The sequence below is a fragment of the Phoxinus phoxinus genome, assembly GCF_949152265.1.
Source record: "Phoxinus phoxinus genome assembly, chromosome: 19".
NCBI lineage: Eukaryota > Metazoa > Chordata > Actinopteri > Cypriniformes > Leuciscidae > Phoxinus > Phoxinus phoxinus.
In genome coordinates, this window is record NC_136894.1 from 5,969,376 (window position 1) to 5,993,183 (window position 23,808).

Consider the following 23,808-nt stretch of genomic DNA (forward strand, 5'->3'; position numbering starts at 1 on the left):
TTATTAACATGTCTAACTCCAGTGTGTCAGGAACCCTTTTAAGACCCCCCTCTCCTAATGACTACGTGTGGAACGAGGTGTCGAGAGGTAGAGATTAGCACCCTGTGAACGTTCCCTCCGAACAGAGTACTCTCCGAGTACATTAAGGGCTGGGAAATGACTATGTCACAGCACTACACAGTCTGGAAAAGGTCATCATCCACACAGCGCTCGGATACCAAGGTGATGCTATTTAAAGCGTTATTCGGAGCAATTAAAACCCGGGGAACAAGGAGCGAGAGCAACTGGATATTCGAAATGCTGCGAAAGTGCATCTTTACCGTCTTCATTCCCTCAGCAAACAGCAGAAATATTAGAAGCAGACAGACGGAGAATAAAGTGGAGGCTGTCAGAGCAAAGATGGCCGTGATTAGGAGATGACGGCTCGTTTGAATATGGGAACTTTGTGTTTGCGTGTATAAAACTCGATGGGATGATTTGTGTGAAATATTTTTAAACTCAATACGGAGCAAATTTAGAGATGTTTAATGTTAGAGAACATTAATGTTTTTTTTTTTTTTTTTTTTTTTTAATGTAATGTTAAGGTGTGTGTGTGTGTATATATATATATATATATATATATATATATATATATATATTGACAAAAGTTTTGTGACGTCTGTCTTTACATGCACATGAGCACATGAACTTTAATGACCTCTCATTCCTGATCCGTAGGGATTAATGTGGAGTCGGCCCACCCTTTGCAGCTATAACAGCTTCAACTCTTCTGGAAAGCCTTTCCATAAGGTTTAGGAGTGTGTTTATGGGATTACCATTCTTCTAGAAGCCCATTTGTGAGGTCAGGCACTGGTGTTGGACGAGAAGGCCTGGCTCGCAGTCTTCGCTCTAATCCCAAAGGTGTTCTGTCGGGTTGAGGTCAGGACTCTGCGCAGGCCAGTCAAGTTCCTCCACACCAAACTCGCTCCTCCATGTCTTTATGGACCTTGCTTTGTGCACTAGTGCACAGTAATGTTGGAACAGGAAGGGGCCATTCCCAAACTGTTCCCACAAAGTTAAGAGCGTGAAACTGTCCAAAATGTCTTGAGCCGTGTTTCCACCGAAATTACCCGGAACAATTTGTCCCAGGAACTTTTTTCCCTGGAACTTTTTTTGCCCCAGACCGATTGCTTTCTGCGTTTACACCGCGGTCTGAAGTACAGGGAAGATTGTGTAAACTGCGGACAGTAATCAGTTTTGAGCGCCACATTTATAATAAGTATGGAGGAGATTCAAACTGTGCTGCAGTTGTTTGTGATGTATTATTTACTAACGAGGTAATTAACAAAATGGCGAAAACAAAAGAGACGAGCACTGATACTGCATGTTCAGAAAGCTCGTAATGCTAGATATAAAATTTGACGATGTATGTTATCAGCTATTTTGGACATTGACCCTGAGATGGCTGGGACGAACGAGCAGAAAATGTCCTCTTCCACAAATACGCTTAATAAAGCCTGAACCTCGTCGTCGGTCCAGCGGTGTTTAAAAAAAGAAAATGTATTCCATATTTGCAGACAGACAACTCTTACCTGAAGCCGCGAACCGCAATCGATTTTTTAAAATGGCGGTTAAAGTAGAATGCTGCGTGGAGTCATCCAATCAAAATGCGGCGTGAACACAACCAATCAGCATGTTCAGCGCACAAGTCCAACCCCCGAAAGTTCCTGAACTTTGAAAAAGTACTACCTCGCCAGCAGGGACTTTCAGAGGGGGAAATATTTACCCGGAACTTCATTTAGACCCTGATTCCTGCGGTGTAAACACACAGAGTTCCACGCCAAAGTTCCTGCGGTGGAAACGCGGCTTTGGTACACTGAAGCGTTAAGAGTTCTTTCCCTGGAACTAAGGGGCCAAACCAAACCCCTAAAACAACCCCACACCATAATCCCCCCTTCGCCAAACTTTACACTTGGCACAATGCAGTCAGGCAAGTATTGTTCTCCTGGCTCTCTCTCTCTCTCTCTCTCTCTCTCTATATATATATATATATATCACACACACAGATCATATATTTATAGTCTACATATAGCTATATACATCCGTGCTCTTAAAGCAAGTCTATTTTGCATGGAAATGATTTTGCAAATGATTTTAATTGTACATTATGTATTTTATAATATACAATTTTATACAACAAGTGTGTGTGTGTTTGTGTTATAATAATAATAAATATATATCCAAGTGGTCAAAAGACCTTGTTGGTAGATAAATACACAATAAAAAAAAATTTGCACGCAATATTAACTAATATTTATTTCATTATAAAGGTTTTACCAGTGACGTCGCATGCGTATGGGAAGTCGGGCATTCACTGAGCAGCTGCCATTGTGATGATTGGAAACGCTTGGCTTTCTCCAGGTATTATAGACCTCTGCTTCAGACTATCATCATCACCATGAGGACCACAATGTCTTCAACCAGAAATCATATTACCATTGCATAGAGTAATCTAGCGGTCATCGCTCTCTTAGACATGATTGTTCTCATGGATAAAACGTATGCTTGCTGAGCAAAGCTCTCCTCCTCTGAACATGAAGTCCCCATCACAGGACCTTTTTATTATGCAGAGGTTGTAATCAGGTTGTGGAAGGGGGCATGGGGGTCTTGGACGAGAAGACCACTCTGACATAAGCACACCCGCTGCCATTATTACAACCCTAATGACACACTCCGCATGCTGCATGCTGAGCGCTCAGCTTCAGGGGGTCCATCGCAAACGGCTGAAGGAACCAGCGACGCATCAACACCAAATCCTTCCTCTTCAAGAAAATAGAAAGAAAGGAGGAGACAGAACCCTTCAGATAATGTCTTTCATGGTTCAGTGGCCTTACAGGGGTTCCTCCTGCACGGCCCTGAAATGGGCAAATTAATAGTTGCTTTGGAACAAATTGGAATTACACCCCTCGATGCATTAATATCAGAATGCAAGCCAGATCCCTGACAGGGTGAGGGGAGGACAAGCTTCGTGAGGCAATGAGATGCTAAGATAAAATGGCATTTGCGGTCTTCTTTCGCCCCTGTGGTGTGAGGGAACGGTTAAATGACATGCGCACTGTGAGTAAGACACGACAGAGCTGGATAAAGACCATTTTCTGTTGGTTTGCCCACCGGCAAGCTTCACTGAACCCTTGAGAAACATCTTTGCACTCGTATATCATTGGAGTGATAAAGTAATGCTTTCATTATCAAAGCATCACACTCCATGATATTTCATACGATCTAAACACTTTCTACGAAAATGGTACACTTTGATGCCCTATTACATATTTTAAAGAATTCAGGCACCAATTCACTTTTATTTTTTTTGTAACAAACAATTGATTAGTTAAACTAATACCTAACATACAATTAATTTTGCATTTAAAATAGTCAGATTTAAATGCATAAAATGTCTGTATCCCCCCGGTCACATTCTCATGTGATGTCATCTCGGCTCTATCCCACAATAAATATGCGAAATAACGCCATTTGAAGCATTTCTACATCATATACTTATATATATATATATCATTTGAATGTTAATTTAATGTGTACTGCTACCACTAGAAAAAATCAGAAATGAATGATTAAACCAGTATGTAAACACATCAAATTATATATATAATGTATATGATGTAGAAATGCTTCAAATGGCGTTATTTCGCATATTTATTGTGGGATAGAGACGAGATGACATCACATGAGACTGTGACCAGATTTAATGTGTACTGCTACCACTTGAAAAAATCAGAAATGAATGATTAAACCAGTATGTAAACATCTAAACTAAATACTGCATAACTGGTTTTATTTTCCAAGGCTGATCATCAAAAATTTATGAAGCATGATCATCTCCTTTCACTGAAAAAGAAATACTTTCACGTCCAATGTTGCACCTTTTTTTGTGGAAAGTGCACTTCCGTCTCTAAAAATGGCTTTTTCTTTGAGTGCCCTGCCCTTAATCTTGATAGAATCTAATAGTTATGGTCCTGTTGCAATAACAGAAATAATAATAATAAAAATGACTTCAAAAACCACAAGTAATGTTTATTACTTTTTTATTTTATTTTTTTAAGTACCCAAATACAGACTCGTCTGGAACTCAAGTGTTGAGGCAGATTACTTTTTTTTTTTTGACTGAGAATTGTCTCAAACATGAGCATGGACAATAACACTGTCAATGATAAAGGATGTTCTGGAATATACTGCAGGTATAAAAATGATATTTGTAAAAAATAATAAAATAGACTTTGCTCTTACCACCAGGAAGTAAGGAATTATTTATATAACACAAGCCACTAACTGTCAGTTCCAATGCAATGTTAATTAATGTTAATTATTACACTATAATATGTTGGTGTTTAAACAATATGAAATAAAATATAAAGGGCTGACAAACAAAGAGGTGTTTACGGGACAGGAACAAATAGTGTGCAATTGCTGTATAACAGAAACATTGCTTGAGGAAACTCTGAACACACACCAGTATGATATTCACATCCATGAGTCATGGGAAATGTTAATTAGTGTATGAAAAATAACCTTTATAAAACAGGCTTTGCGTGGGCATAGAGTATTCAAGGTAAAAACGGCTCATATGACGATCATAATGCATTGGCATTAGATCCAGCTGTTCTTCCAGCGCTCCAACGATTCCCTGGGTTGAACTCTGAAATTCATTCATGACGGTGGACATGACGGTTCGACTCTATACAGAGAGATCACAGCGTTGACAATTTTTTGAAGCTGGCAATTGTGGTCATTTGATCAATTCCTGGTTAATAAAGGAGGAAAGTTTCAGTCTTGTGAAGCAGTGGCAGTTCTCGACTGTTGATTTCATTTGTGAAAGTTATTTTACATCCCACAATTCAGCAGGAAATGAGGTGATGGTGCTGACTGTGTAGGCAAGACGATTTCACGTGAGGTAACGATAAGGTAACGAGAGTTTTTCAGTCTGTGATCTCTTGCTCTTCCGTTTCCTCTTTCACAGACTCTTCGTCAACCTCTTGTGGTTCTTCCTCCTGAAAAATAAAAAAAAGTATCGTTAATGAGATTTTTCGGCTATACATGTTTTCACTGTTATACAGTAAGGGGCGCTGTTGCGGATCTTCTGAAATAGCACAACATCTCCAGATCCAAAAACAAACGCAGATGATGATCCGAGTAAACCAGGAGCGGATAGAAGCATTGCTTACACACAAGAAAGCTAAATCTTAATGGACTTAATCTAAATGTAAAGTAGTTAAAGATACCTAATATAAAGTGTGACCAAAAAACAGGATGAATTTAAAGACAGCCAGGCCGTGCCTATTTCCTTTTCCAATTTGAACGTATGTTACTAGAAATTCACTAGCAATACAGTTTTAAACTGTATCTCAACATGCAATGCTTAACTCTGAACAATGGTAATTTTAGCACCTCCACTGCAGTGAACAAAGAGCAAACGTCACGCCAGAGTCATTTACACAACCTGCAAATTTAGAGGAGACGACAAACAGGAAATGACGGCCATCTCAGCTTTTAAGTGAGTCTGACAGATGCAATTATCCCCTCCTGCAAAGGTTAATAAACACATCTACGCACAGCCATGTGTGATGGCAGAGCCCTGACCACACACTATACTCAAAGAAGCTGAGAAGCACATGATGATTCATGGCTTTAGTTACAGAAAGAATCGAGAGCACACATCTCATTAAAAGCATCTATCGTTTCTTAGAGCTATTTATACATTTATAGAAGAAAATCCAATAACCTTAAAATTAAGTATAGCAACAATGTATGGGAAACTATTATAGGTCATAGTTTTCAGACATCTCATTATAAGCATTGTCTGTTCGTTAGAGCTATTAATGCATTTATAGAAGCAAATCCAATAAATATAGTAAAAACATAGTAATAACCTATAAATATTAATAAGCTTGTAATAAAGTATGGCATGGCAACAATATATAGGAAACATCATAGTTTTCAGACACCTCATTGAAAGCATACATTTTCCTTAGGGCAATTGATACATTTACAGAAGCAAATACAATGAATATAGTAACAACATAGTAATAACCTGGTAATAACATGATAATAAGCTTGTAAAAAAAGTATGACCACAATATATGGGAAACTACTTTAGGTCATAATTTTCAGACACCTCATTAAAGCCATCTACTGTTCCTTAAAACTATTAATACATTTATAGACACAATTCCAATCATATATGAAAAAATTGTAATAACATAGTAATTACATAGATATAATCTTGTAATTAAGTATGGCAACAATATATGGAAAACTACTGTATGTCATAGTTTTCAGACATCTCATTAAAACCATCTATTGGTCCTTGGAAGTATTAATATATTTATAAAAGCAAGTCCAATGTTAATAGAAACCATTATAATAACCTAGTAATTACATAGTAATATTTTTTATATAAAGTATGGCAACAATATTGGAAACTACAATATGTCAGTTTTCAGACACCTCATTAAAAGTATATATTGTTTCTTAGGGCAATTAATACATTTATAGAAGCCAATCCAATGAACATAGTAAAGTCATAGGGTTAACCTAGTAATTACATAGTTATTATCTTGTACAAAAAAGTATGGCAACAATATATGGGAAATTACCATGGGTCATAGTTATCTCATTAAAATAATATAGTGTTCCTTAGGGCAATTAATACATTTATAAATCCAAATCCAATGAATACAATAACATTGTAATTACATAAAAACACCTTGTAAAAAGTATGGTGACAAAATATGGGAAACTACTATAGGTCACAGTTTTTAGACATCTCATGTAAACCATCCTCTGTTCCATACAGCTGTTAATACATTTATAGAAACAAATCCAATGTATATAGCAAAAACATAGTAATAACATAGTAATTACATAGTTATAACCTTGTAATTACATAGTTATAACCTTGTAATAAAGTATGGACACAATATATGGGAAACTACCACAGGTCATAGTTGTTGTCACTTTATTCATTGGATTTGCTTCTATAAATGTATTAATTGCCCTAAGCCACAATAGAAGATTTTAATGAGATGTCTGAAAAATATGACCGATTGTAGTTTCCCATATATTGTGGCCATACTTTTTAAAAAGGTTATGACTAAGTTTTTCTGTAAACATTGCATTTGCTTCTATAAATACATTTAGCAAATCCAATGAATATAGTAACAGCATAGTAATTACATACTAAACACCTTGTAAAACAGCATGGCCATATTATATGGGAAACTACTGTATGTCAGTGTTCAGAATTTAATTAATGTAATTACTAAGTTATAACTATGTGTTGCTATATACATTGGATTTGTTTATATTAGTGTATTAATTGTCCTAAGGAACAGTTCTAAGGCCATTATATATGGAAATTACTGCATGTCATAGTTTTTAGACATCTCATAAGCAGCGTCTGTTCATTAGAGCTAGTAATACATTTATAGAACCAAATCCAATCAATATAGTAACAACATAGTAGTAACCTAGTAATTACATAGTACAAAAAAGTATGGCAACAATATATGGGAAACTACTATGTCAGTTTTCAGACACCTCATTAAAAGCATCTCTTGTTCCTTAGGGCAACTAATAAATGTGTTGAAGCAAATCCAATGAATGTAGTAACAACATAGTAATTACAAAGTAATAAGCTTGTAGAAAAGTATGGCCACAGTATATGGGAAACTACTGAAGGTCATAGTTGTCAGAGATCTCATTAAAAGCATCTACTGTTCTTAGAACTAGTAATACATTTATAGAAGCAGATCCAATGAATATAGTAACATAGTAATAACCTAGTAATTACAAAGTAATAACCTTATATGTTTCATATCTATAAGAAAAACTGCTATAGGCCATCATCACTTTCAGACATACAAAGATCAGAATTGTGATACGCTCCCAATACGTGGCTTCAGGAGCAGTCTCAGCAGTTAATCTGGACAGACAGCTTTGCTTTATTCAGCAATGTCTCTCCCATATGGGTCTTGTCTCTGTCTGTGGATGACTTTTGATATGCAGCCAGGCTTTATGAAAAATGAGTTACTTTTTCCTGAACTCTGGGTACTTTGCCGTTGCCGGGCCGTGCGGAGATATAAATCTAATGGTGGGGCGACACCTCATGAACCTTGCTGCCGGATCAGCCTGTGCCATCCACCAAATCTCCCTGACAAGCCTGCCAATTTTCCAATTACTTCTGGCGCCATACGTTATCATCAGGCCAGTCAGCACTTAAAAGGGATACAAGAGGGGAGGGTGGTCCGGTTCGTGCTAACAATCTCATGGAGTGCCTCGATTGAGCTTTTTCACACTCCCATGGACACACATGGACACAAACACTCACTCGTTGACCCACACGCTATGGCCCGTTTGTGATTTAGTGTTTATCCCTGTGAGCAGGGCGAAACCAGGGCTCTTGGACACTCCTTGGTGTGCTAGACACGGGACACCAGCAAAACATGGCTTAACAGTAAACAAAGCAAAAAAAGAGATTTATTATTTAAATATGAATACCATTTATGATATTTTTTCATAAATATTTATATTGGTAACACTATTTCAATGGTCCACTTTAGACATTATACTAAGTAACTTTAAAACTACATGTCAACTTACTCTCATTAGAGTATTTGTAGACTTTCTGCTTAAAAGCCGCTAACTCTTAATTTGCGATGCTCCTCCAACAAATAATCTACTAACTAACTTTACAACTATGTACATTTTTTCCACTAACCCAAATCTATCCATAACCCAACAGTCTACTAATACTCAGAGTTTGTTGACATGAATTTGCAATGTTACTTATAGTTAGTAGAATGTCTAAAATGGACCATCAAAATGTGCAACCTTTAAATGTATTGTAAAATATTGTATTATTTATTGTATTCTACATTTATACACCTTCAGTCAAAAGTTTGGTGTTGATAAGATTGTTTTTGAAAAAGTCCAATTAAAAGTATACATTTTGTGAAATATTACAATTGAAAATAACTTTAGTAATCATTCTAATATGCTGACTTGCACTCGTACTAAATAAAGAATATATATTTTTAAATATCACTCTAAGCTTTTGAATGGTATAATCTAAATTAAATGTTATAAGGTACATTATTACTACTGCAATGTGAATAAGAGGTGAGAAGTTGACTAATGTTGCACTTAAAGTTGCACTTGCTGATTTCACACATTTAAAATTAAATTTAGTATCAATGTGTTTGAACTGGACTGCAAAATTTGCATAATTACAAATTCCATTGGATTTATTTCGAGATGTTATTTTATGTTGTGGTTTGCAGTTATGAGAAACCACGCTTTCTCATAACTGCAAAAAACGAAATTGATATTAATCAAGCATGGCATTAAACTGCTTAAACAGAAAGAGACAGTATGCTAAAAAAAAAAAACTGTTGGTACTAGTTGGTACACTGTAAAAAAAAATGTTTCATGATTTGTTAACACAACTTTTTATCTTTTGTCAAATCAACTTCGATAACATACTATTTTGAGTTTCTGTTTATTAAGCCATTCTTCTTTATTGTATTAACTCAAATTTTTAATTACAACAAACTAAATTTTACGGCAACAAGGTAACTTTTTAAAGTTAAACCAACATTTTTTTTTTTACAGAGTACTTCCTGTTTTGATTTGATCAACGTATCTAAAAAAGCTAGAGGACCGCAGCTATGGGGTAAAGGAGAACAGGACTCAACCACACACACAAGTCAACCATTGCCAGCCAGAGGAAAACGCTTTGCTGAATACGGTGATATATACGTCACAATAAAAATAATTCCAATATGTGAAGTTCACTTCTTGACTCTATAAAGCTCCCATTTCAAATCTTCCTCTCTTTTTTTAAACAGGACGCTCATTTTGCTGACAGTGTGACATTTGCTTTGTGAGGCAGAGACATCGTGGAGACGCTGGCCCACTGCGGGCCCGATCACGCTGACAGGCAGTGGCTTTGTGGGATATCTCCATCACTCTCCTCCAGGGAAAGCTGGAGCCTTCATTCTGCCATTCACTCTCCATGAGGCAGCCAGCCCTCTGGCTACTGCTTATACATGTATGATAATGAAATGCCACATTCTTCATTCTAATTGCATTTTAGATTTTAAAAGGGCAAAAAAAAAAAAAAAGGAGAAAAAAAACCCAGCAACTCGTGTGAAATAGTGAGAGAGAAAGAGAAATGTGCGGCAGCATAAGGGAGAGTTTAGGCGAGCAACGTCGGAGGAAAAGCGAGAGCGTGGTCTGGACCCTAGGTGGCAACAAAGGCCTGTGGCGTGTTAATGCATCTGAGTCGCAGACCCCCGCTGCCTTACAGCGACACAATCAAACCCCCTTCCTTTTTTCTTCCCACCCACCCACACTACATGCAGCAAACTTCATAAAGTGGGATTAAAATAAAGCTGTGCAGAAAAAAAATGACAAAAAAGAATTAAAAATTTACAACGCTGCTTTTACTTTAATAAGCTTTAGCATCCTTTATCAAGCTGGCACAGTCCTCAAAGAATTAGCGGGCTAATTAGTATGACTTATTTCTTTATCACATTTTCTGCTTTCATTGTATTTATTTGTGCATGCGTGTTGAATACACGGCTTTTATGTGGCGAAGGGAAAGAAGCGGCTTTCCGACCTCCTCCCGTTTGATAGGTGTCGCCGCGTGTCTGCAATCCCGCATGCACCGCGGAAGACAGATTGATGTCCCACTACGATGATGAAAACACGCAGCATGTAAGGAAGCAGGAGAGACATCCAGAGAAAATGAAGCGCTGTGGTTTGAACCAATGGGTGTCTTCGGCAGACGGAAAAAAGAGAGAAAGTGAGAGAGTGCGCTATCAGGACGCGGGATTATTCATGACCTCTCCTAACCATCTCTCTTCATAGAGATGGTGGAAAAATATTTACCAGTCAGAGTAATTTGATAGAGCTATACACGCCCAGAGAGGGCTAGCCTTGCGTAGCCAGAACTTTTACTAAACAGCAAAAGTTTTATATATATACACAGGTGAAACTCGAAAAATTTGAATATCGTGCAAAAGTTAATTTATTTCAGTAATTCAACTTAAAAGGTGAAACTAATATATTATATAGAGTCATTACATGCAAAGTGAGATATTTCAAGCCTTTATTTGTTATAATTTTGATGATTATGGCTTACATCTTATGAAAACCTCAAATTCAAAATTAGAATATTGTGAAAAGGTTTAGCTGTAAGCCATAATCATCAAAATTATAACAAATAAAGGCTTGAAATATCTCACTTTTCATGTAATGAGTCTATATTAGTTTCACCTTTTAAGTTGAATTACTGAAATAAATATTAAAAAAATTTGAGTTTCACCTGTATATATATATATGTATATATATGAAATATATTATACAACAAATAATAGGCCGACAATAAAAAAATATATATATAAAAAAAGAAAGTTGTATAAAATATAAATAGACTGTCTAAAAATATATACAATTTCACCTATAAGAACAAAAAAAGCAGTTTATACAGATTTGCTCATGATTATATAATTAAACTGCATAATACAAAATAAAAAAGGTTTTTGGTACCTGACTAGGCGGACTGAAAAATATCCCTAACCTTACTTCCAGAAGTTGGATAAATCAACCAATCAGATTACAGATATCCAGTATTGTGAGATAAAAAAAAAGAAGAAGAAATTAATACTTTTATTCAGCAAGGATGCATTAAATTGATCAAAAGTGACAGAAAATAATAATTTATAAAAATATATATCAGCAGCATAACTATTCAACATTAATAATAATAAGAAATGCTTCTTGAGCAAAAAAGCAGCATATTAGAAGGATTTCTAAAGGATCATGTGACACTGAAGACTGAAGTAATTATGCTGAAAATTCAGCTTTGCCATCAAAGAAATTACATTTTAAAACATTAAAATAGAAAACAGTTCTATTAAATTGTAATAATATTTCACAATATTATAGTTTTACTATTTTTGCGACCTTGGTGAGTATAAGGGACAGTAATACATTAAGATTGTGTTGGTTTTTCATGAGAATCAAACTTGCATGTCTGGGTTTGTACATGAGTACAACAAATTGAGTGTGATGGTGGTCTGTAAGCACAAACCTAAGGACGTGTGTGTGTTTCACTGTAGTGGATATGACACAATTGCATTCAGTCATAAACACTCGCTTCATTAGGCAGCTGAAGCTGTGCGTTACATGCTACATTGAGCCACCTCTGGCCCTAACGCCTTTTCTCTCACACACCCTCTCCCAGCAAAACCCAATCACCAGAAAGCACAATTAAATTTCATGACTATGCATATTTGCGCTTCCCATTTTCATTTATTACAAAGGGCATTCATTAATCTACCTTTTTTCCCAGAGAATGGATTTTCATTCTAGTGAGGTGTGACAGATACTGAGGTGAACTTACCAAGAGATGGCTAATTAAATCAGCAGTAAAATGCACAAGCCAGAGATTGTTCCGTTTTTTTCCTTCTTTTTTTTTTTTTTTTTACTTGCATCTGATAAGAGCCAATGTTGCGAGGAGGAGGTGTGGTATATGGAAAGGAAGAGCTACTTTCTCTCCATTTCCAATTTCTGGTGAAATATTAAATCACAAATAAATGTAAGTGCTCAAACTCTGCGAGGAAATTGGTTACATGCCTACATGCATGGATGGAGGCTCTCAGCAAATAAATGGATAGCGAACTAAAAGCTAAACAACATCCAGTACAAAAAGCAGGAGCAATTAAGAGCACGCTAATAAAGTAGCGACTAAAACACGCAGGTGAAAACAGACGAGGTGCATCTGCCGAGTAGCAAACACCTACACCAGCTTGTGCGAATTGACTGTCTTGTCAGTCCCTGATGGTTAGGAAGGCTTTTTAAAAATATAGTACACATGATATATATATAAAAATCGGGTATCAATTTTGAGTATTTGAGTTTTATGGAAGACAAAGGTTTGAAATGATGTAGTAAACAATGAGCAAATTTAAATTTTTCAGTGAACCATCCCTTTAAGGATAGAATGGAGACCTCAAGACGGATGTGTGTGTGGCCTTTCTGTTATGAACAGTATGCAGTCTGCTGATCCTCATTAATGTGATTTATAGCATCACACAGTAACACTCCTCTAAGGCTGCATTTGTTAAACAGTGTGCCGGTCGGTACGTGTGCATATGGGAGTGTGAGAGAATCAATTTTTGAACAGATCTGTTGGTGTGTTTGCAGGTGTGGAGACAACCCCTATTGTTGTTTCAGCATCTCCCTCTGTCAGCAGATTGGGTGGATATCCCATCAAATACAGCCACAATAAACAAGGCAGTGTGTGTATACTGTACACTTATGGTCCAAGACGTAATGCACTTAAAGCACAGAGGTCAGAGGGTTGTACAGTCTTGTCATGTTCAATGTCACCTTTGTGATAAGTGTGATAAGTGTGATAAGGCAATTCCTGGTTGTTTATTAATAATGCATGCGGAGGGAAAAGCCTCGTCCTCTTCCTATTCTGCTGTTGTTGTCTGGTGGGTTGAGAAGCGCTACTTCACGCGTGTCATCTACTTATTTAAACGATCCTTCTAATGTTACATAAAACAAATTTGCTGTAAAAAAAACAGTAATACTGTTTTCCATTAAAAAATAGTAACACTGTTTTCCATTTTTTGAAAATCCAGTGCTGCAGAAAACAATGCATTCTGGGCACTATTTTTCACGGTAAGCAACTGCTTAGTTGTTAATTTACAGTCCAGTATTTATGTATTACGGTTTTGTACAGTAGTACGCAATGCATTTTTTAAGCAACAGTGAACGGTGCTGAACGGGAGATTCACAGGAGTAAGTCTTCACCTATCCGTGTTCGTGGCGCTCATGACAGCGAAATAGAAGAACACTAATCAAAGCGGATAGGAGAGGGAACTTTGTAACGGACTGCAGCAAAGAGTGTTTAAAAATACCTGGACAGTCACTTTGGACTGAAACTGAAAAAGTGGCGCCTGTAACAAACTTGTTTATGTTCGCGGCACTAATGACACTTCGAATCCTATAAGAGAGAACTTGGAAACTGACTGCAGCGAGGAACACATTCTTTTAAACCTGGAGGTTTTGGTCAGAGTGTTTTGTCTCCATCCAAATCACTCGAATGGTGACTGAGGAGCTGGAACTGAACACGCACTTGAGAGTGCTTATAAGTGAGTGATTATAAATGCATTAAACGGAGAAGGTAAAATGGTATTGATTCACTGTAATACATAATGTATTCCCAAATTTCAGTGTTGATTAAGGCTTTCAGACTGTATTTCTTGGTGGCACTCAGCCTGATGGTTTTGGCTGTAGTGATTGTTGTAATAATCAAGATTATTGATTATTAAACATTTACATGCAATCTCGTTTCAGTTGAATTTCATTACTACAACAGAGTTTGAGTTTGTATTCTTTTCTGCACTTATTTATGCAATATATGGGATATATATATATATAAATTAAGCTTTCATGTTGCTTTTAATATATTTTTGTCCATTTTGGGTGTTCTTGCTTATAAATAAATGTTCACTTTTTTATTAGCCTATTACTGTTGCCTGTGTTTTTACTATAGTAATTTCCTGCATGATATTAATTTCCAACCTATTTTGGGGTTCCCTTTTTGACCTAGAGCTGTGTTGCCAAAATGATCCAAATTGTGTTTTTTTTTTACTCGCAGTGTTTTTTTAGTGTCTTATAAATTGAAATAATTACATAAATATACTGCATACATTTTTTTTTCAGTAAATGGCTGAAAGTAATTTCACAGTAGCCTGGCCAGCCAGACTTACATCAAGATGTTTAGTCTGGACACTGTCCATAGACTAGGCTTACTCTGAGAGGCGGGATAAACGGCTGTCTCTCAAAATCCCTCTGCACGCAATAGGATAGCGCTACAACCAATCAGAGCAACGAAGAAGGTGACGTGGTGCGTTTTCCCACCAGCGGAGCTAATTGGTATATTAAACTTATTCCGTATCCAGTCGGCAAAACTCCGAACACATCTTCCTTTTTTAAAAATGATTTAAGTGCCGTTTTTTGCTCTTTTCTTAAAGAGAAACTTAACTCCAAGTCCTCCAGAGTCGCGGCCAAAGCCGATTTGAAAGACTGCTGTTCGACAGCTGCTGCCGCCATTCTTTGTTTACAAGTGCCTATGCCAGCCGTCGCAACTCTGTCGTCATATGTTAAGCCCGCCCCGCATGCTCTATACACGACGTGATTGGCCTGACCCAATCTGGGTTTTTGCTGCTAGAATGTGTATTGAGAGTTGCTAGACTGGCCCTGGCTGCAAAATACATTTTGCTGCCGCTAGGGGCGTCTAGATTTCTAGGCTAATTTCACAGTATTAATACCATAGAATTTAAGTATATTGCTGGCGACTCTGCTGCCAGTATTTTACTGTAAAATACTTTTTACGGTATTAAGCTGTAAAGTAATTTCACAGTATTCTTACCATAGAATTACAATAGATTTCTGGCGACTCTGCTGCCAGTATTTTACATAGAATTTTTTTTACAGTGTATTTGTCTTGTAGCTAATTATGATAAACGAAAGACAGTAAAGGCTCTACCTATGTCAACCGATAAATTCAGACATTAAACCAGGTCTTTCTGCACTATTAGCGGCTCCAAACTAAACTGCATACAGGCTTCCCAAACACTCCCTTATCTTGCAATGTTAGGACAAACTAGTCAGATTAGTTGCGTTTCTGAAAGAATTTAAACCGAATCGATGAATGATTCATCGATTTACTCAAATACAAATCACTTGTTTCATTCCTGAATGAATCCGTGCATCAGAACAAATCAATCGAATAAACGATTAACTGATTCACTCATAAAGACAGTCAGCGGTTTAATTCCTGAATTAATCTTTGTGTTTGAACAAACTGATTCAGTGAATGCTCTGCAAAAGTTTACATTGAGGGCACATAATGACCCTTGTGAAATCAAAAAAGACAAATGAGACACTCTACGGTCTTGTCTTGTCCCTGTGCACATGCAGTGTGCCATTTGGGACCGGGCCACTTGTATCAATCCTGATCGAATAAGTGTTTTTAAACAAGTTGATTCAGTGAATGATTTAATGACTCACTCAAAGTCAGTCGGGCCCTGTCACAAACGGCACCCTAAACTCTTGTGGCCCTTTCGTGACATAACACTACTTTTTAACTGTCGGGTTGAATCCTGCTGCAGAACTTGCCTCAGTGTGGGGTCAACCAACCATTTCAACCATTTAACATTTTAAAAGGTTAATGGTTTTGGTGGTAAATTGCACCATTTTACCAAATCATAAAGCCTCTACATCACAGAAAGGTTTTACAGGTCCACCCTGTCGTACAGGCGATGTAAGTGAGTTAATAAAACCCACTAAGCACTAAGAAAGTGACCAACGGGACAGCTGGAATTTGCCATGCCATCTCCAGGGTCCTGTTTACTCTGAAAATTGGCCCCTCAGAGGGAATGAGGCATCCAGCTTGCCTAGTTAAAGTGATGGACGTGACTCCGGTGCATTGATTTTTTTTCTACATAGCACTCTCCATCCAACTCACCGGCAAGCAGGGGCGCAAGGTAACTTTCAGGATCATGCTACCTTCTCTGGAAATGCTAACCTTTGGTTTTGACTGCATTTATGCCTGGTGCACAGCTACAATAACTCGTCCTTTTTATGCCTGACCTCTCAGAGCCCCATTGAACACTTATTCAACTTCAGAACAGCGTGAGAAGGTAAACTGAAGGAGACCTGCTGAAAACCAGGCAAAATGCAATTGCTTATATTAAGGTAGGTTACTTTGCCCTTGATCTTGTCAGGTGGCAATCAATGTTTGATAAATAATAATAAGAAAAACCCTAATTTCCTTTACAAATTTAATTCCATGGTAAAGCTTGCTGAGAGAGGGACTTAATTAAGTTAATTAGTCTAACTTAATTAGGCTGTTTAGCAGGTCAGTCTGTCGAGGCTCTGACTGACAACTGCGCTTGAAGATAATCATCCCCAGAACCTGAATTTAACTGAGTATTAGAGCACATCATCTCTGCATACTGTTACTAAACGGAATTTCACAAATAGGGAATTTCAAACAGGTTTCTCAAGTATTTAACTTGTCCTTTATTGGCCAACAAACAAATAGTCCCACATCCAAACCCATACTATTTGCCACATAAAGACATTCATATATACATACTATATATATATACATATTTATATATTCTGTATATATATTCAATTTAAGTCTATTTTAATATGGTCTATGAATGTACATCATTTTATCATGCACATTAGTTCCACATAAATCAATTAACTTACATCAACATGTTTTGTTTTATAATTTGGTTTAGTTCAATAATCCTTTGTGAGAAAATATAATTTGTTTATGTACATTCAATGGAATAAAGCTGTTTTAAGTGACTAATTAAAAATCCATTGTGATTTTACACGTGACCCTGACATTATTAATTTCTTAATGTTTTTTTTTACTCAGAGTAAAGCAAAATTCAACACACTCTTCATGTATCCTAATAAGCAAAAGCTTCCCTTTTTGTCACAACGTTAACCCAACATTACGGAAACGGATCTAAACCTCAACATTGGACACTAAGCACTATCAAGTCTCCCTTTTGTCTCATCTCATTAAAACACATAAAATACACTTAATTTGAACATTAATCTCACCACCCAGTTTTTACTAAAGCATGCTGGGAACTACAACTCCCTGTCTAGTTTCAGTTAAAGTTTCCCCAAAAAGTAATTAATGTAGTCGCAACACAAATTAAGTTAACTTCCATATTACAAATTTAAAGTCCTTGTGTAAAGTGTCTCATAGATAAACAAGAGAAAAGGCTTAGAAAATTAAAGTAGTTCAAATTTAAAGGTCAAGGTCAAGTAGTAACATACTTCATAAACAAACTCTGCTTAGCGTCCAATCAGCCCGCAAGATCATCTCGGGACGACACAAATGCATTTCTGCAAGTGTAATAATTGCAGCAGTAACGAGGCTTTTGACCCCGAGTCTAGATAGTGACTGAATTAGCAATCCACAAAAGCTGTCCTTTAGGCATTTCCATTCCCGCCTGAGCCGGGTTCGCCTCATGGCATTTCAAACACACCACAGATCTGTTGAAACGTTTTATCACGAGGGTGAGCCGCGGTGACACGCGGGTGTAAATAAAGCTCAAACAAGCCCCTCTTCACCACCTAACGGGCTCTCCAACTAAAGGCCATCCGTATATTGTGGCAGGAATGTCATTTTATTACCCGAATCAATTCGGCAGGGCTCCGAAGTGACAGCAGAGGGATGTGGCCTTCGTTGGCCGGGGGTTATCTGACGTGTGCAGGCAGGGAAATACACAGCCTTCGTAATGAACTCAACACTTACTAATAAAGTCTTTATTGCCGGGCCACGTATGAACTGATACCAGAGTCGGCCCGCATGCTCGTAAACTAATGGAAATGAGCTTTTCCTCACAATCGTTTTTTCCGCAAGGGAGGGAAGGCAGACGCAATTAAGTGATTTAATAACACAAACGTCTCGATGCGACAAATCATCAACCGAGAAACAACTTAAAACATTTTTTATTAATCAAGACCTTAGAGGCAAAAACCCATTTATGGTGACCTTTAAAAGGCAATGAGTGAGAAAAATGCAGCGAGAGACAGATAACCACCCGGCAAGCTCAAGACCATCTCACATCCTCCAATCGTCCCATGGTCCCTATGTATAAGAGTTTGGGGTCTACAGAGGTCTTTGCATGGGGATAGCCTGTCAAAGGGTCCTGTGTTTTAGTTGAGAGGCTGAAAAACAAGATGGCTCCTTGAGGTGTGAACCTCTCGACTGTCTCTCTCCGCTCACATCTACAAGTCAATGCTGGAAGGGATAACAAATCGACTCTTCAGTTCCACACTTCTGAACTGCTACTTCTTCATTCAACTCTGGCAAAACCAAAACACGGCTCCCCTTTAATGTCGACCCTCACACTCTTGCCGAGGAGGAGAATTATAGAAGAAGCTGGCTGCATTTTAAGATGGCATTTAAAAAAACATCCGGACCAACCGCAGGTAAAGAGGTTCACAGCGTGGCAGATTACAGAACTTAAGCACTTCAACACACTGCTCATTTCTGGAGTGCTCTTTGATTCCCATAATGGAAACTATTATATTTAAAATGGCAGTAACGGCCAGAACACATTTACCCTTCCCCCCGACTTTTTGTTTCAAGGGTCAGATGTGTCTACATTTACAGTATGACGATTGTTCAACCAAATATATAATGATTTTAAAATGTCTAGAGCGTAACAACCTAAAGAGCTTTACTTGAATGTCCGCTCTAAAATACTCAACATAAATATAAACAATGAATTGATTTCTAATGAAATTTTACCAATATTTCATCTGGTAAAGTATAGCACTAACAATGCCAAGGTCATGGGTTACACTGAGGAAACACATACTGAATTATCTAGGACAAATATGAGGATAAAAGCATTTTCCAGATGCTAAAAGTGTAAATGTTTTGAGGCGTGAATAGCTAAAAATCTTTCAATCCAAATACAACAACAATTTACATAAACTGTAGAATTAAAAAATATATACAAATAATATAATAAAATGTTATATAATAAATACACACACACACACACACACACGCACACACACGCACGCACACACACAACGGTTATGACACTTCCATTAAACAGTGACCAAAAAAAAAAAAGTTTATGCTAATGATAGGATCCAAACCAAATAATAAAAGGTTGCATGAAAAAAAAATATTTGGGGGAATTGTCCGTTTGTGGTGTTAAAATAGCCTTCGAACCAAAAAAAAGAAAAGTAAAGGTAAGAGGAAGGAGAGTGTTCCCGTTTCCCGTTCTGTCATCGCTCTTATACAGTTAAGTTGGAGAGAGGATATAAAATGATGACATTAGAAGGAGCAAGTTCCAAAGAGGACAACAAAAACCCCATAGTGAGTGTGAGATAAGACAGCAGGTTCTACTAAAACCAAGAGAGAGAGAGAGAGAGAGAGAGAGAGAGAGAGAGAGAGAGAGAGAGAGAGAGAGAGAGAGAGAGAGAGAGAGAGAGAGAGAGAGAGAGGTATGTGGCCCGGTGTGTGTGTGCGTGTGTCTGTGATTAAACAGGATTGTGTCTGGTCTCTGCGAGTCCCCGGGGAGCGGCTGGTCTCACGGCAGGCTGTCACTGAACACATTCTAAAGGCAAAGACTTGTTTAATCCCTGTGGCCCTGGTGCACCTCCCACTGTCTAAAGCTCTTTTCTCTGTCTCCACTCGCCTTCCTTCCATCGCTTTTGTTCTGAACTGCACAGCTCTCATTCTGTAGCAGCGGGTTACCGATCTGCAGCTTTTCTTCAACGCCTTTGACTTATAATAGCCCTATTTACAGGAGATACACAGCACACACAAAGGGGGTCTGCTGCCAGAACATAATTCTTTATCAGTCGATTTTATGAGCGAGACATTAAGCACTTTTACATGTGTTTGAAACAAAGGGCTGCTGAGAGTAAACTGGAAGCTTTTAAAATCTCATTTGATCAACAATTTTTTAAACAGAAATATCTGGGAACATTATGAACCATATTTTAGCAAACACATACTGACATTTCTAAGTATCTTCACATTATCATATTTTTTTGCACATTACCATGGTAATACTATGTTGTTGTTTTTTTACATGGTATCGTGATAACACCATGTTTTTTGTACATTTACTATGGTAAAACTATGTTTTTGTACCTTAACTATTGTAATGCCATGTTTTTGGATATTGAATCATAGTTATAACATATGTTTTTGTAAATGTACAAAAACATATGGTATAACTATGATTCAATATCCAAAAAAGCATGTTTTTGCACATGGTATTGTAGCAATACCATTATCATAGTAATACTATGTTGTTTTTTGAACATTTACTTTGGAAACACCATGTTTTTGTACATTTACCTATGATTTTTGTACATTTACCATGGTAATGCTATTTTTTGGAAATTTACAATGGTGATACTGTGTTTTTGGCATCAAGGTGACATGTGACATAACACTAACACAATCAACAGTTTTGAATAACAAAAACCTAGGAACAAATTATGACAATTATTGTCATACAGTCAGAGTATTCCACTTAGCTATACAATTAATGTTGATAGCTCAAATAAAACTGGTCTTGGAAAAATTCGAGATTATATTGAGATCTCTGAGGGGTTCCATCATTATATGGTGTGAAAACGTACCATGTTACCATCATAACTGTTATTACCATATCACTATTTATCTTAGCATCTCCAGACTAGGATTCGTGTATATATACAGTAAACTGTATTTACCAGCATCTGCATTTGTCATTCTATCATCATGCTTTCTGCTTGAACCTTTTCATTTTTAATCCCGAGCAATAATTCCATGTTACTAATCCCGCCATGCAGTCAAACCACCACCATTTTTCATCTTTTACTTTCTCTTCAGCAAACATCAATTAACCCCCATTTTCCATGCCGCTAGAGTCTGGCTAGCAGAACTGTCCATTTAAAGATAAATTGAAAAGCAGATGCATTTATTAACTTAATTGGGTTTCCAAGAAGACACATAATGCCGTTGATTGCACTGTAATTCAATGAGAAATAGAAATTAAATGTTTGGGAGAACGTGAAAGCACTCACTAATTTCCCCAAAAAAATAATACAAAACAATCACCGTAGGCTAAGTGAACGGCGCGGATCAACTGTGGCTTTTACGAAAGGGATCAGGAGCAGCCGCTGACGTGTGCAGGGAAGGAAGGAAAGAAAGGTATATAGCATTTAAAACCGAGGCTGACTTTCACCACTGGTGCTATCGGGACACTTCTGCATCTTCACACCACATCTGCTTAGCTTTTATCTGTAATTAACAAAGCCAGGGAGCCGATAAGCCCCGTTAGAGTATTTAAAGAATCTGTGGTAAAGATTTCTATTTATTTATTTATGTAATAAATCATGTCAGGAAATGTTTCAGAGAGAACTGGGCTGATACTTGAGCGATGAGCACTGAATATATAAAGCATAGGACGGACTACTCTTCTCTACTTTCAAAGCCCTTCTGGTTTTGTACTAGAATGTGCTATGGGTCTAAAGAAATGAATAATTCCACAAATACTGCGGTAAATCATGTATGAACTAAAATTATATTAGAAATATAATTATTAGATTTAATCTAAAATATATAATTATATAAAAAGGTAACACTTTATTTTACAGTGTTCTTATCACAAATGTAACGTGCTTACTATAGTAATAACAGTAAATTATGCACTATCACAAGAAACTAACCCTAAATCAAACCTAAAAGCACTTTATTTTACAGTATATGCACTTACAGTGTACTTGCCTAAAAAAGTACTGGTTAATATAAGGTAATTACATGGGTTAAGGTTAGGTTCAAGGTTAGTATTACCCAGTTATTAATAACTACTGTATAACAAGTACATAGTAAGTACATGGGGAACAGACCGGTAAAATAAAGTGCTACCCTTTATTTTACACATGCTGTCTAGCAGCTGACTAGATTTTAGATGGGAATTGTGATGGTAAAAAATGAAAAATTAGGGAAACAAACTATTACTCAAACATTTTTAGCACCACCCATTGCTGCAATGCAGCTGGATTGCTGGGAGAACGTATGAATACGACAGAAGTGGGTATAGGGAGAATTCTGTTGACTCTCACCTTTGATGAGGAGGTGTCACATTCCTGACAGATCCATCCGTAGCCGGTTTGTTTGGGCGACTTCTTCAGGGGAGGATCCAGACAGCCGAAGTGGTAACAGAGCTGACACTCATCACACCTATGAGGAAAACAGCCAGCACATTAGCAGCGAGAATACATTAAAATGCAGCTGCGGTGCCACACACACACACACACACACACACACACACACACACTGCTTATACCCTGCCAAGAGGCCAGTATGGCCCTAACCAGGCAGGTATGATAGATGGTGACAGAGCCATTTGCTGTCAGGTAACAGATGCTTAATAGATTCAAAACACATTGGCACACAACCTCTCACACGGCCTTGTACAGCCGTCATAAAACACGCTGCTCGATTGGTCCTGCTGAAATGAGTTTCAGCTCATCGTGTCGATAAATCTCTACGGGATTTTTATTCCAGAGTCAAGGTGTCAAGAAAGACACTGAGATTCTGTCCTTAGTTATAGGTCTGCTCCACCACCAGCTATCCGATTTTACATAAACCGTAAAAGTCCTCCATCTTGGGTCGATTATTATGCTATTCTGAAGCTGCTGCAAGTGCTGAATATTGTTACTGAAAACAAAATGCAACGTCATCAGAAACATTCAGGGACATTTCACATTAGTGGCAGAATTTATATTTATATAACATACAGAAATGAATCAAATGCAAAATAATCAAATATAATCAGTATTTTTAGGTATCTTAAAAGTTTTTTAAATTTTATTTTAAGAAATGAATACTTTTATTCAGCAAGGACACATTCAATTGATCAAAAGTGTCAGTAAAGAGATTTACAATGTTACAAACATTTCTATTTAAAATTCATGATGTTGTTTTGAACTTTTTATTTATCAACTTTAAAGGTGATTTTCTCAATTTTTTTGCACCCTCAGATTCCAGATTTTCAGATAGTCATATCTCAGCCAAATATTGTCCTATCATAACACATCAGCTTTCATATGATGTATAAATCTCAATTTCCAAAAAAATTACCCATGTGACTGGTTTTGTGGTCCAGGGTCACA

At 37.1% G+C, this 23,808-nt stretch overlaps 1 protein-coding gene across 2 annotated transcripts in view; it reads right to left on the reverse strand.

Annotated features, from left to right (window-relative positions):
* Window positions 1–4,044: 4,044 nt before the first annotated feature.
* Window positions 4,045–23,808, reverse strand: part of phf14 (PHD finger protein 14) — a 78,898-nt gene continuing 59,134 nt past the window's right edge. The window contains exons 17-18 of one of the 2 annotated variants that reach the window (XM_079590464.1): window positions 22,756–22,873; window positions 4,045–5,042 (exon numbers count right to left, since the gene is read on the reverse strand). In XM_079590464.1, the coding sequence (XP_079446590.1) occupies window positions 4,971–5,042; window positions 22,756–22,873 (190 nt within the window). In that variant the 3' untranslated portion in view covers window positions 4,045–4,970. The remainder of the gene's footprint in view (window positions 5,043–22,755; window positions 22,874–23,808) is intronic. The other variant, XM_079590463.1, reaches the window with a different exon arrangement.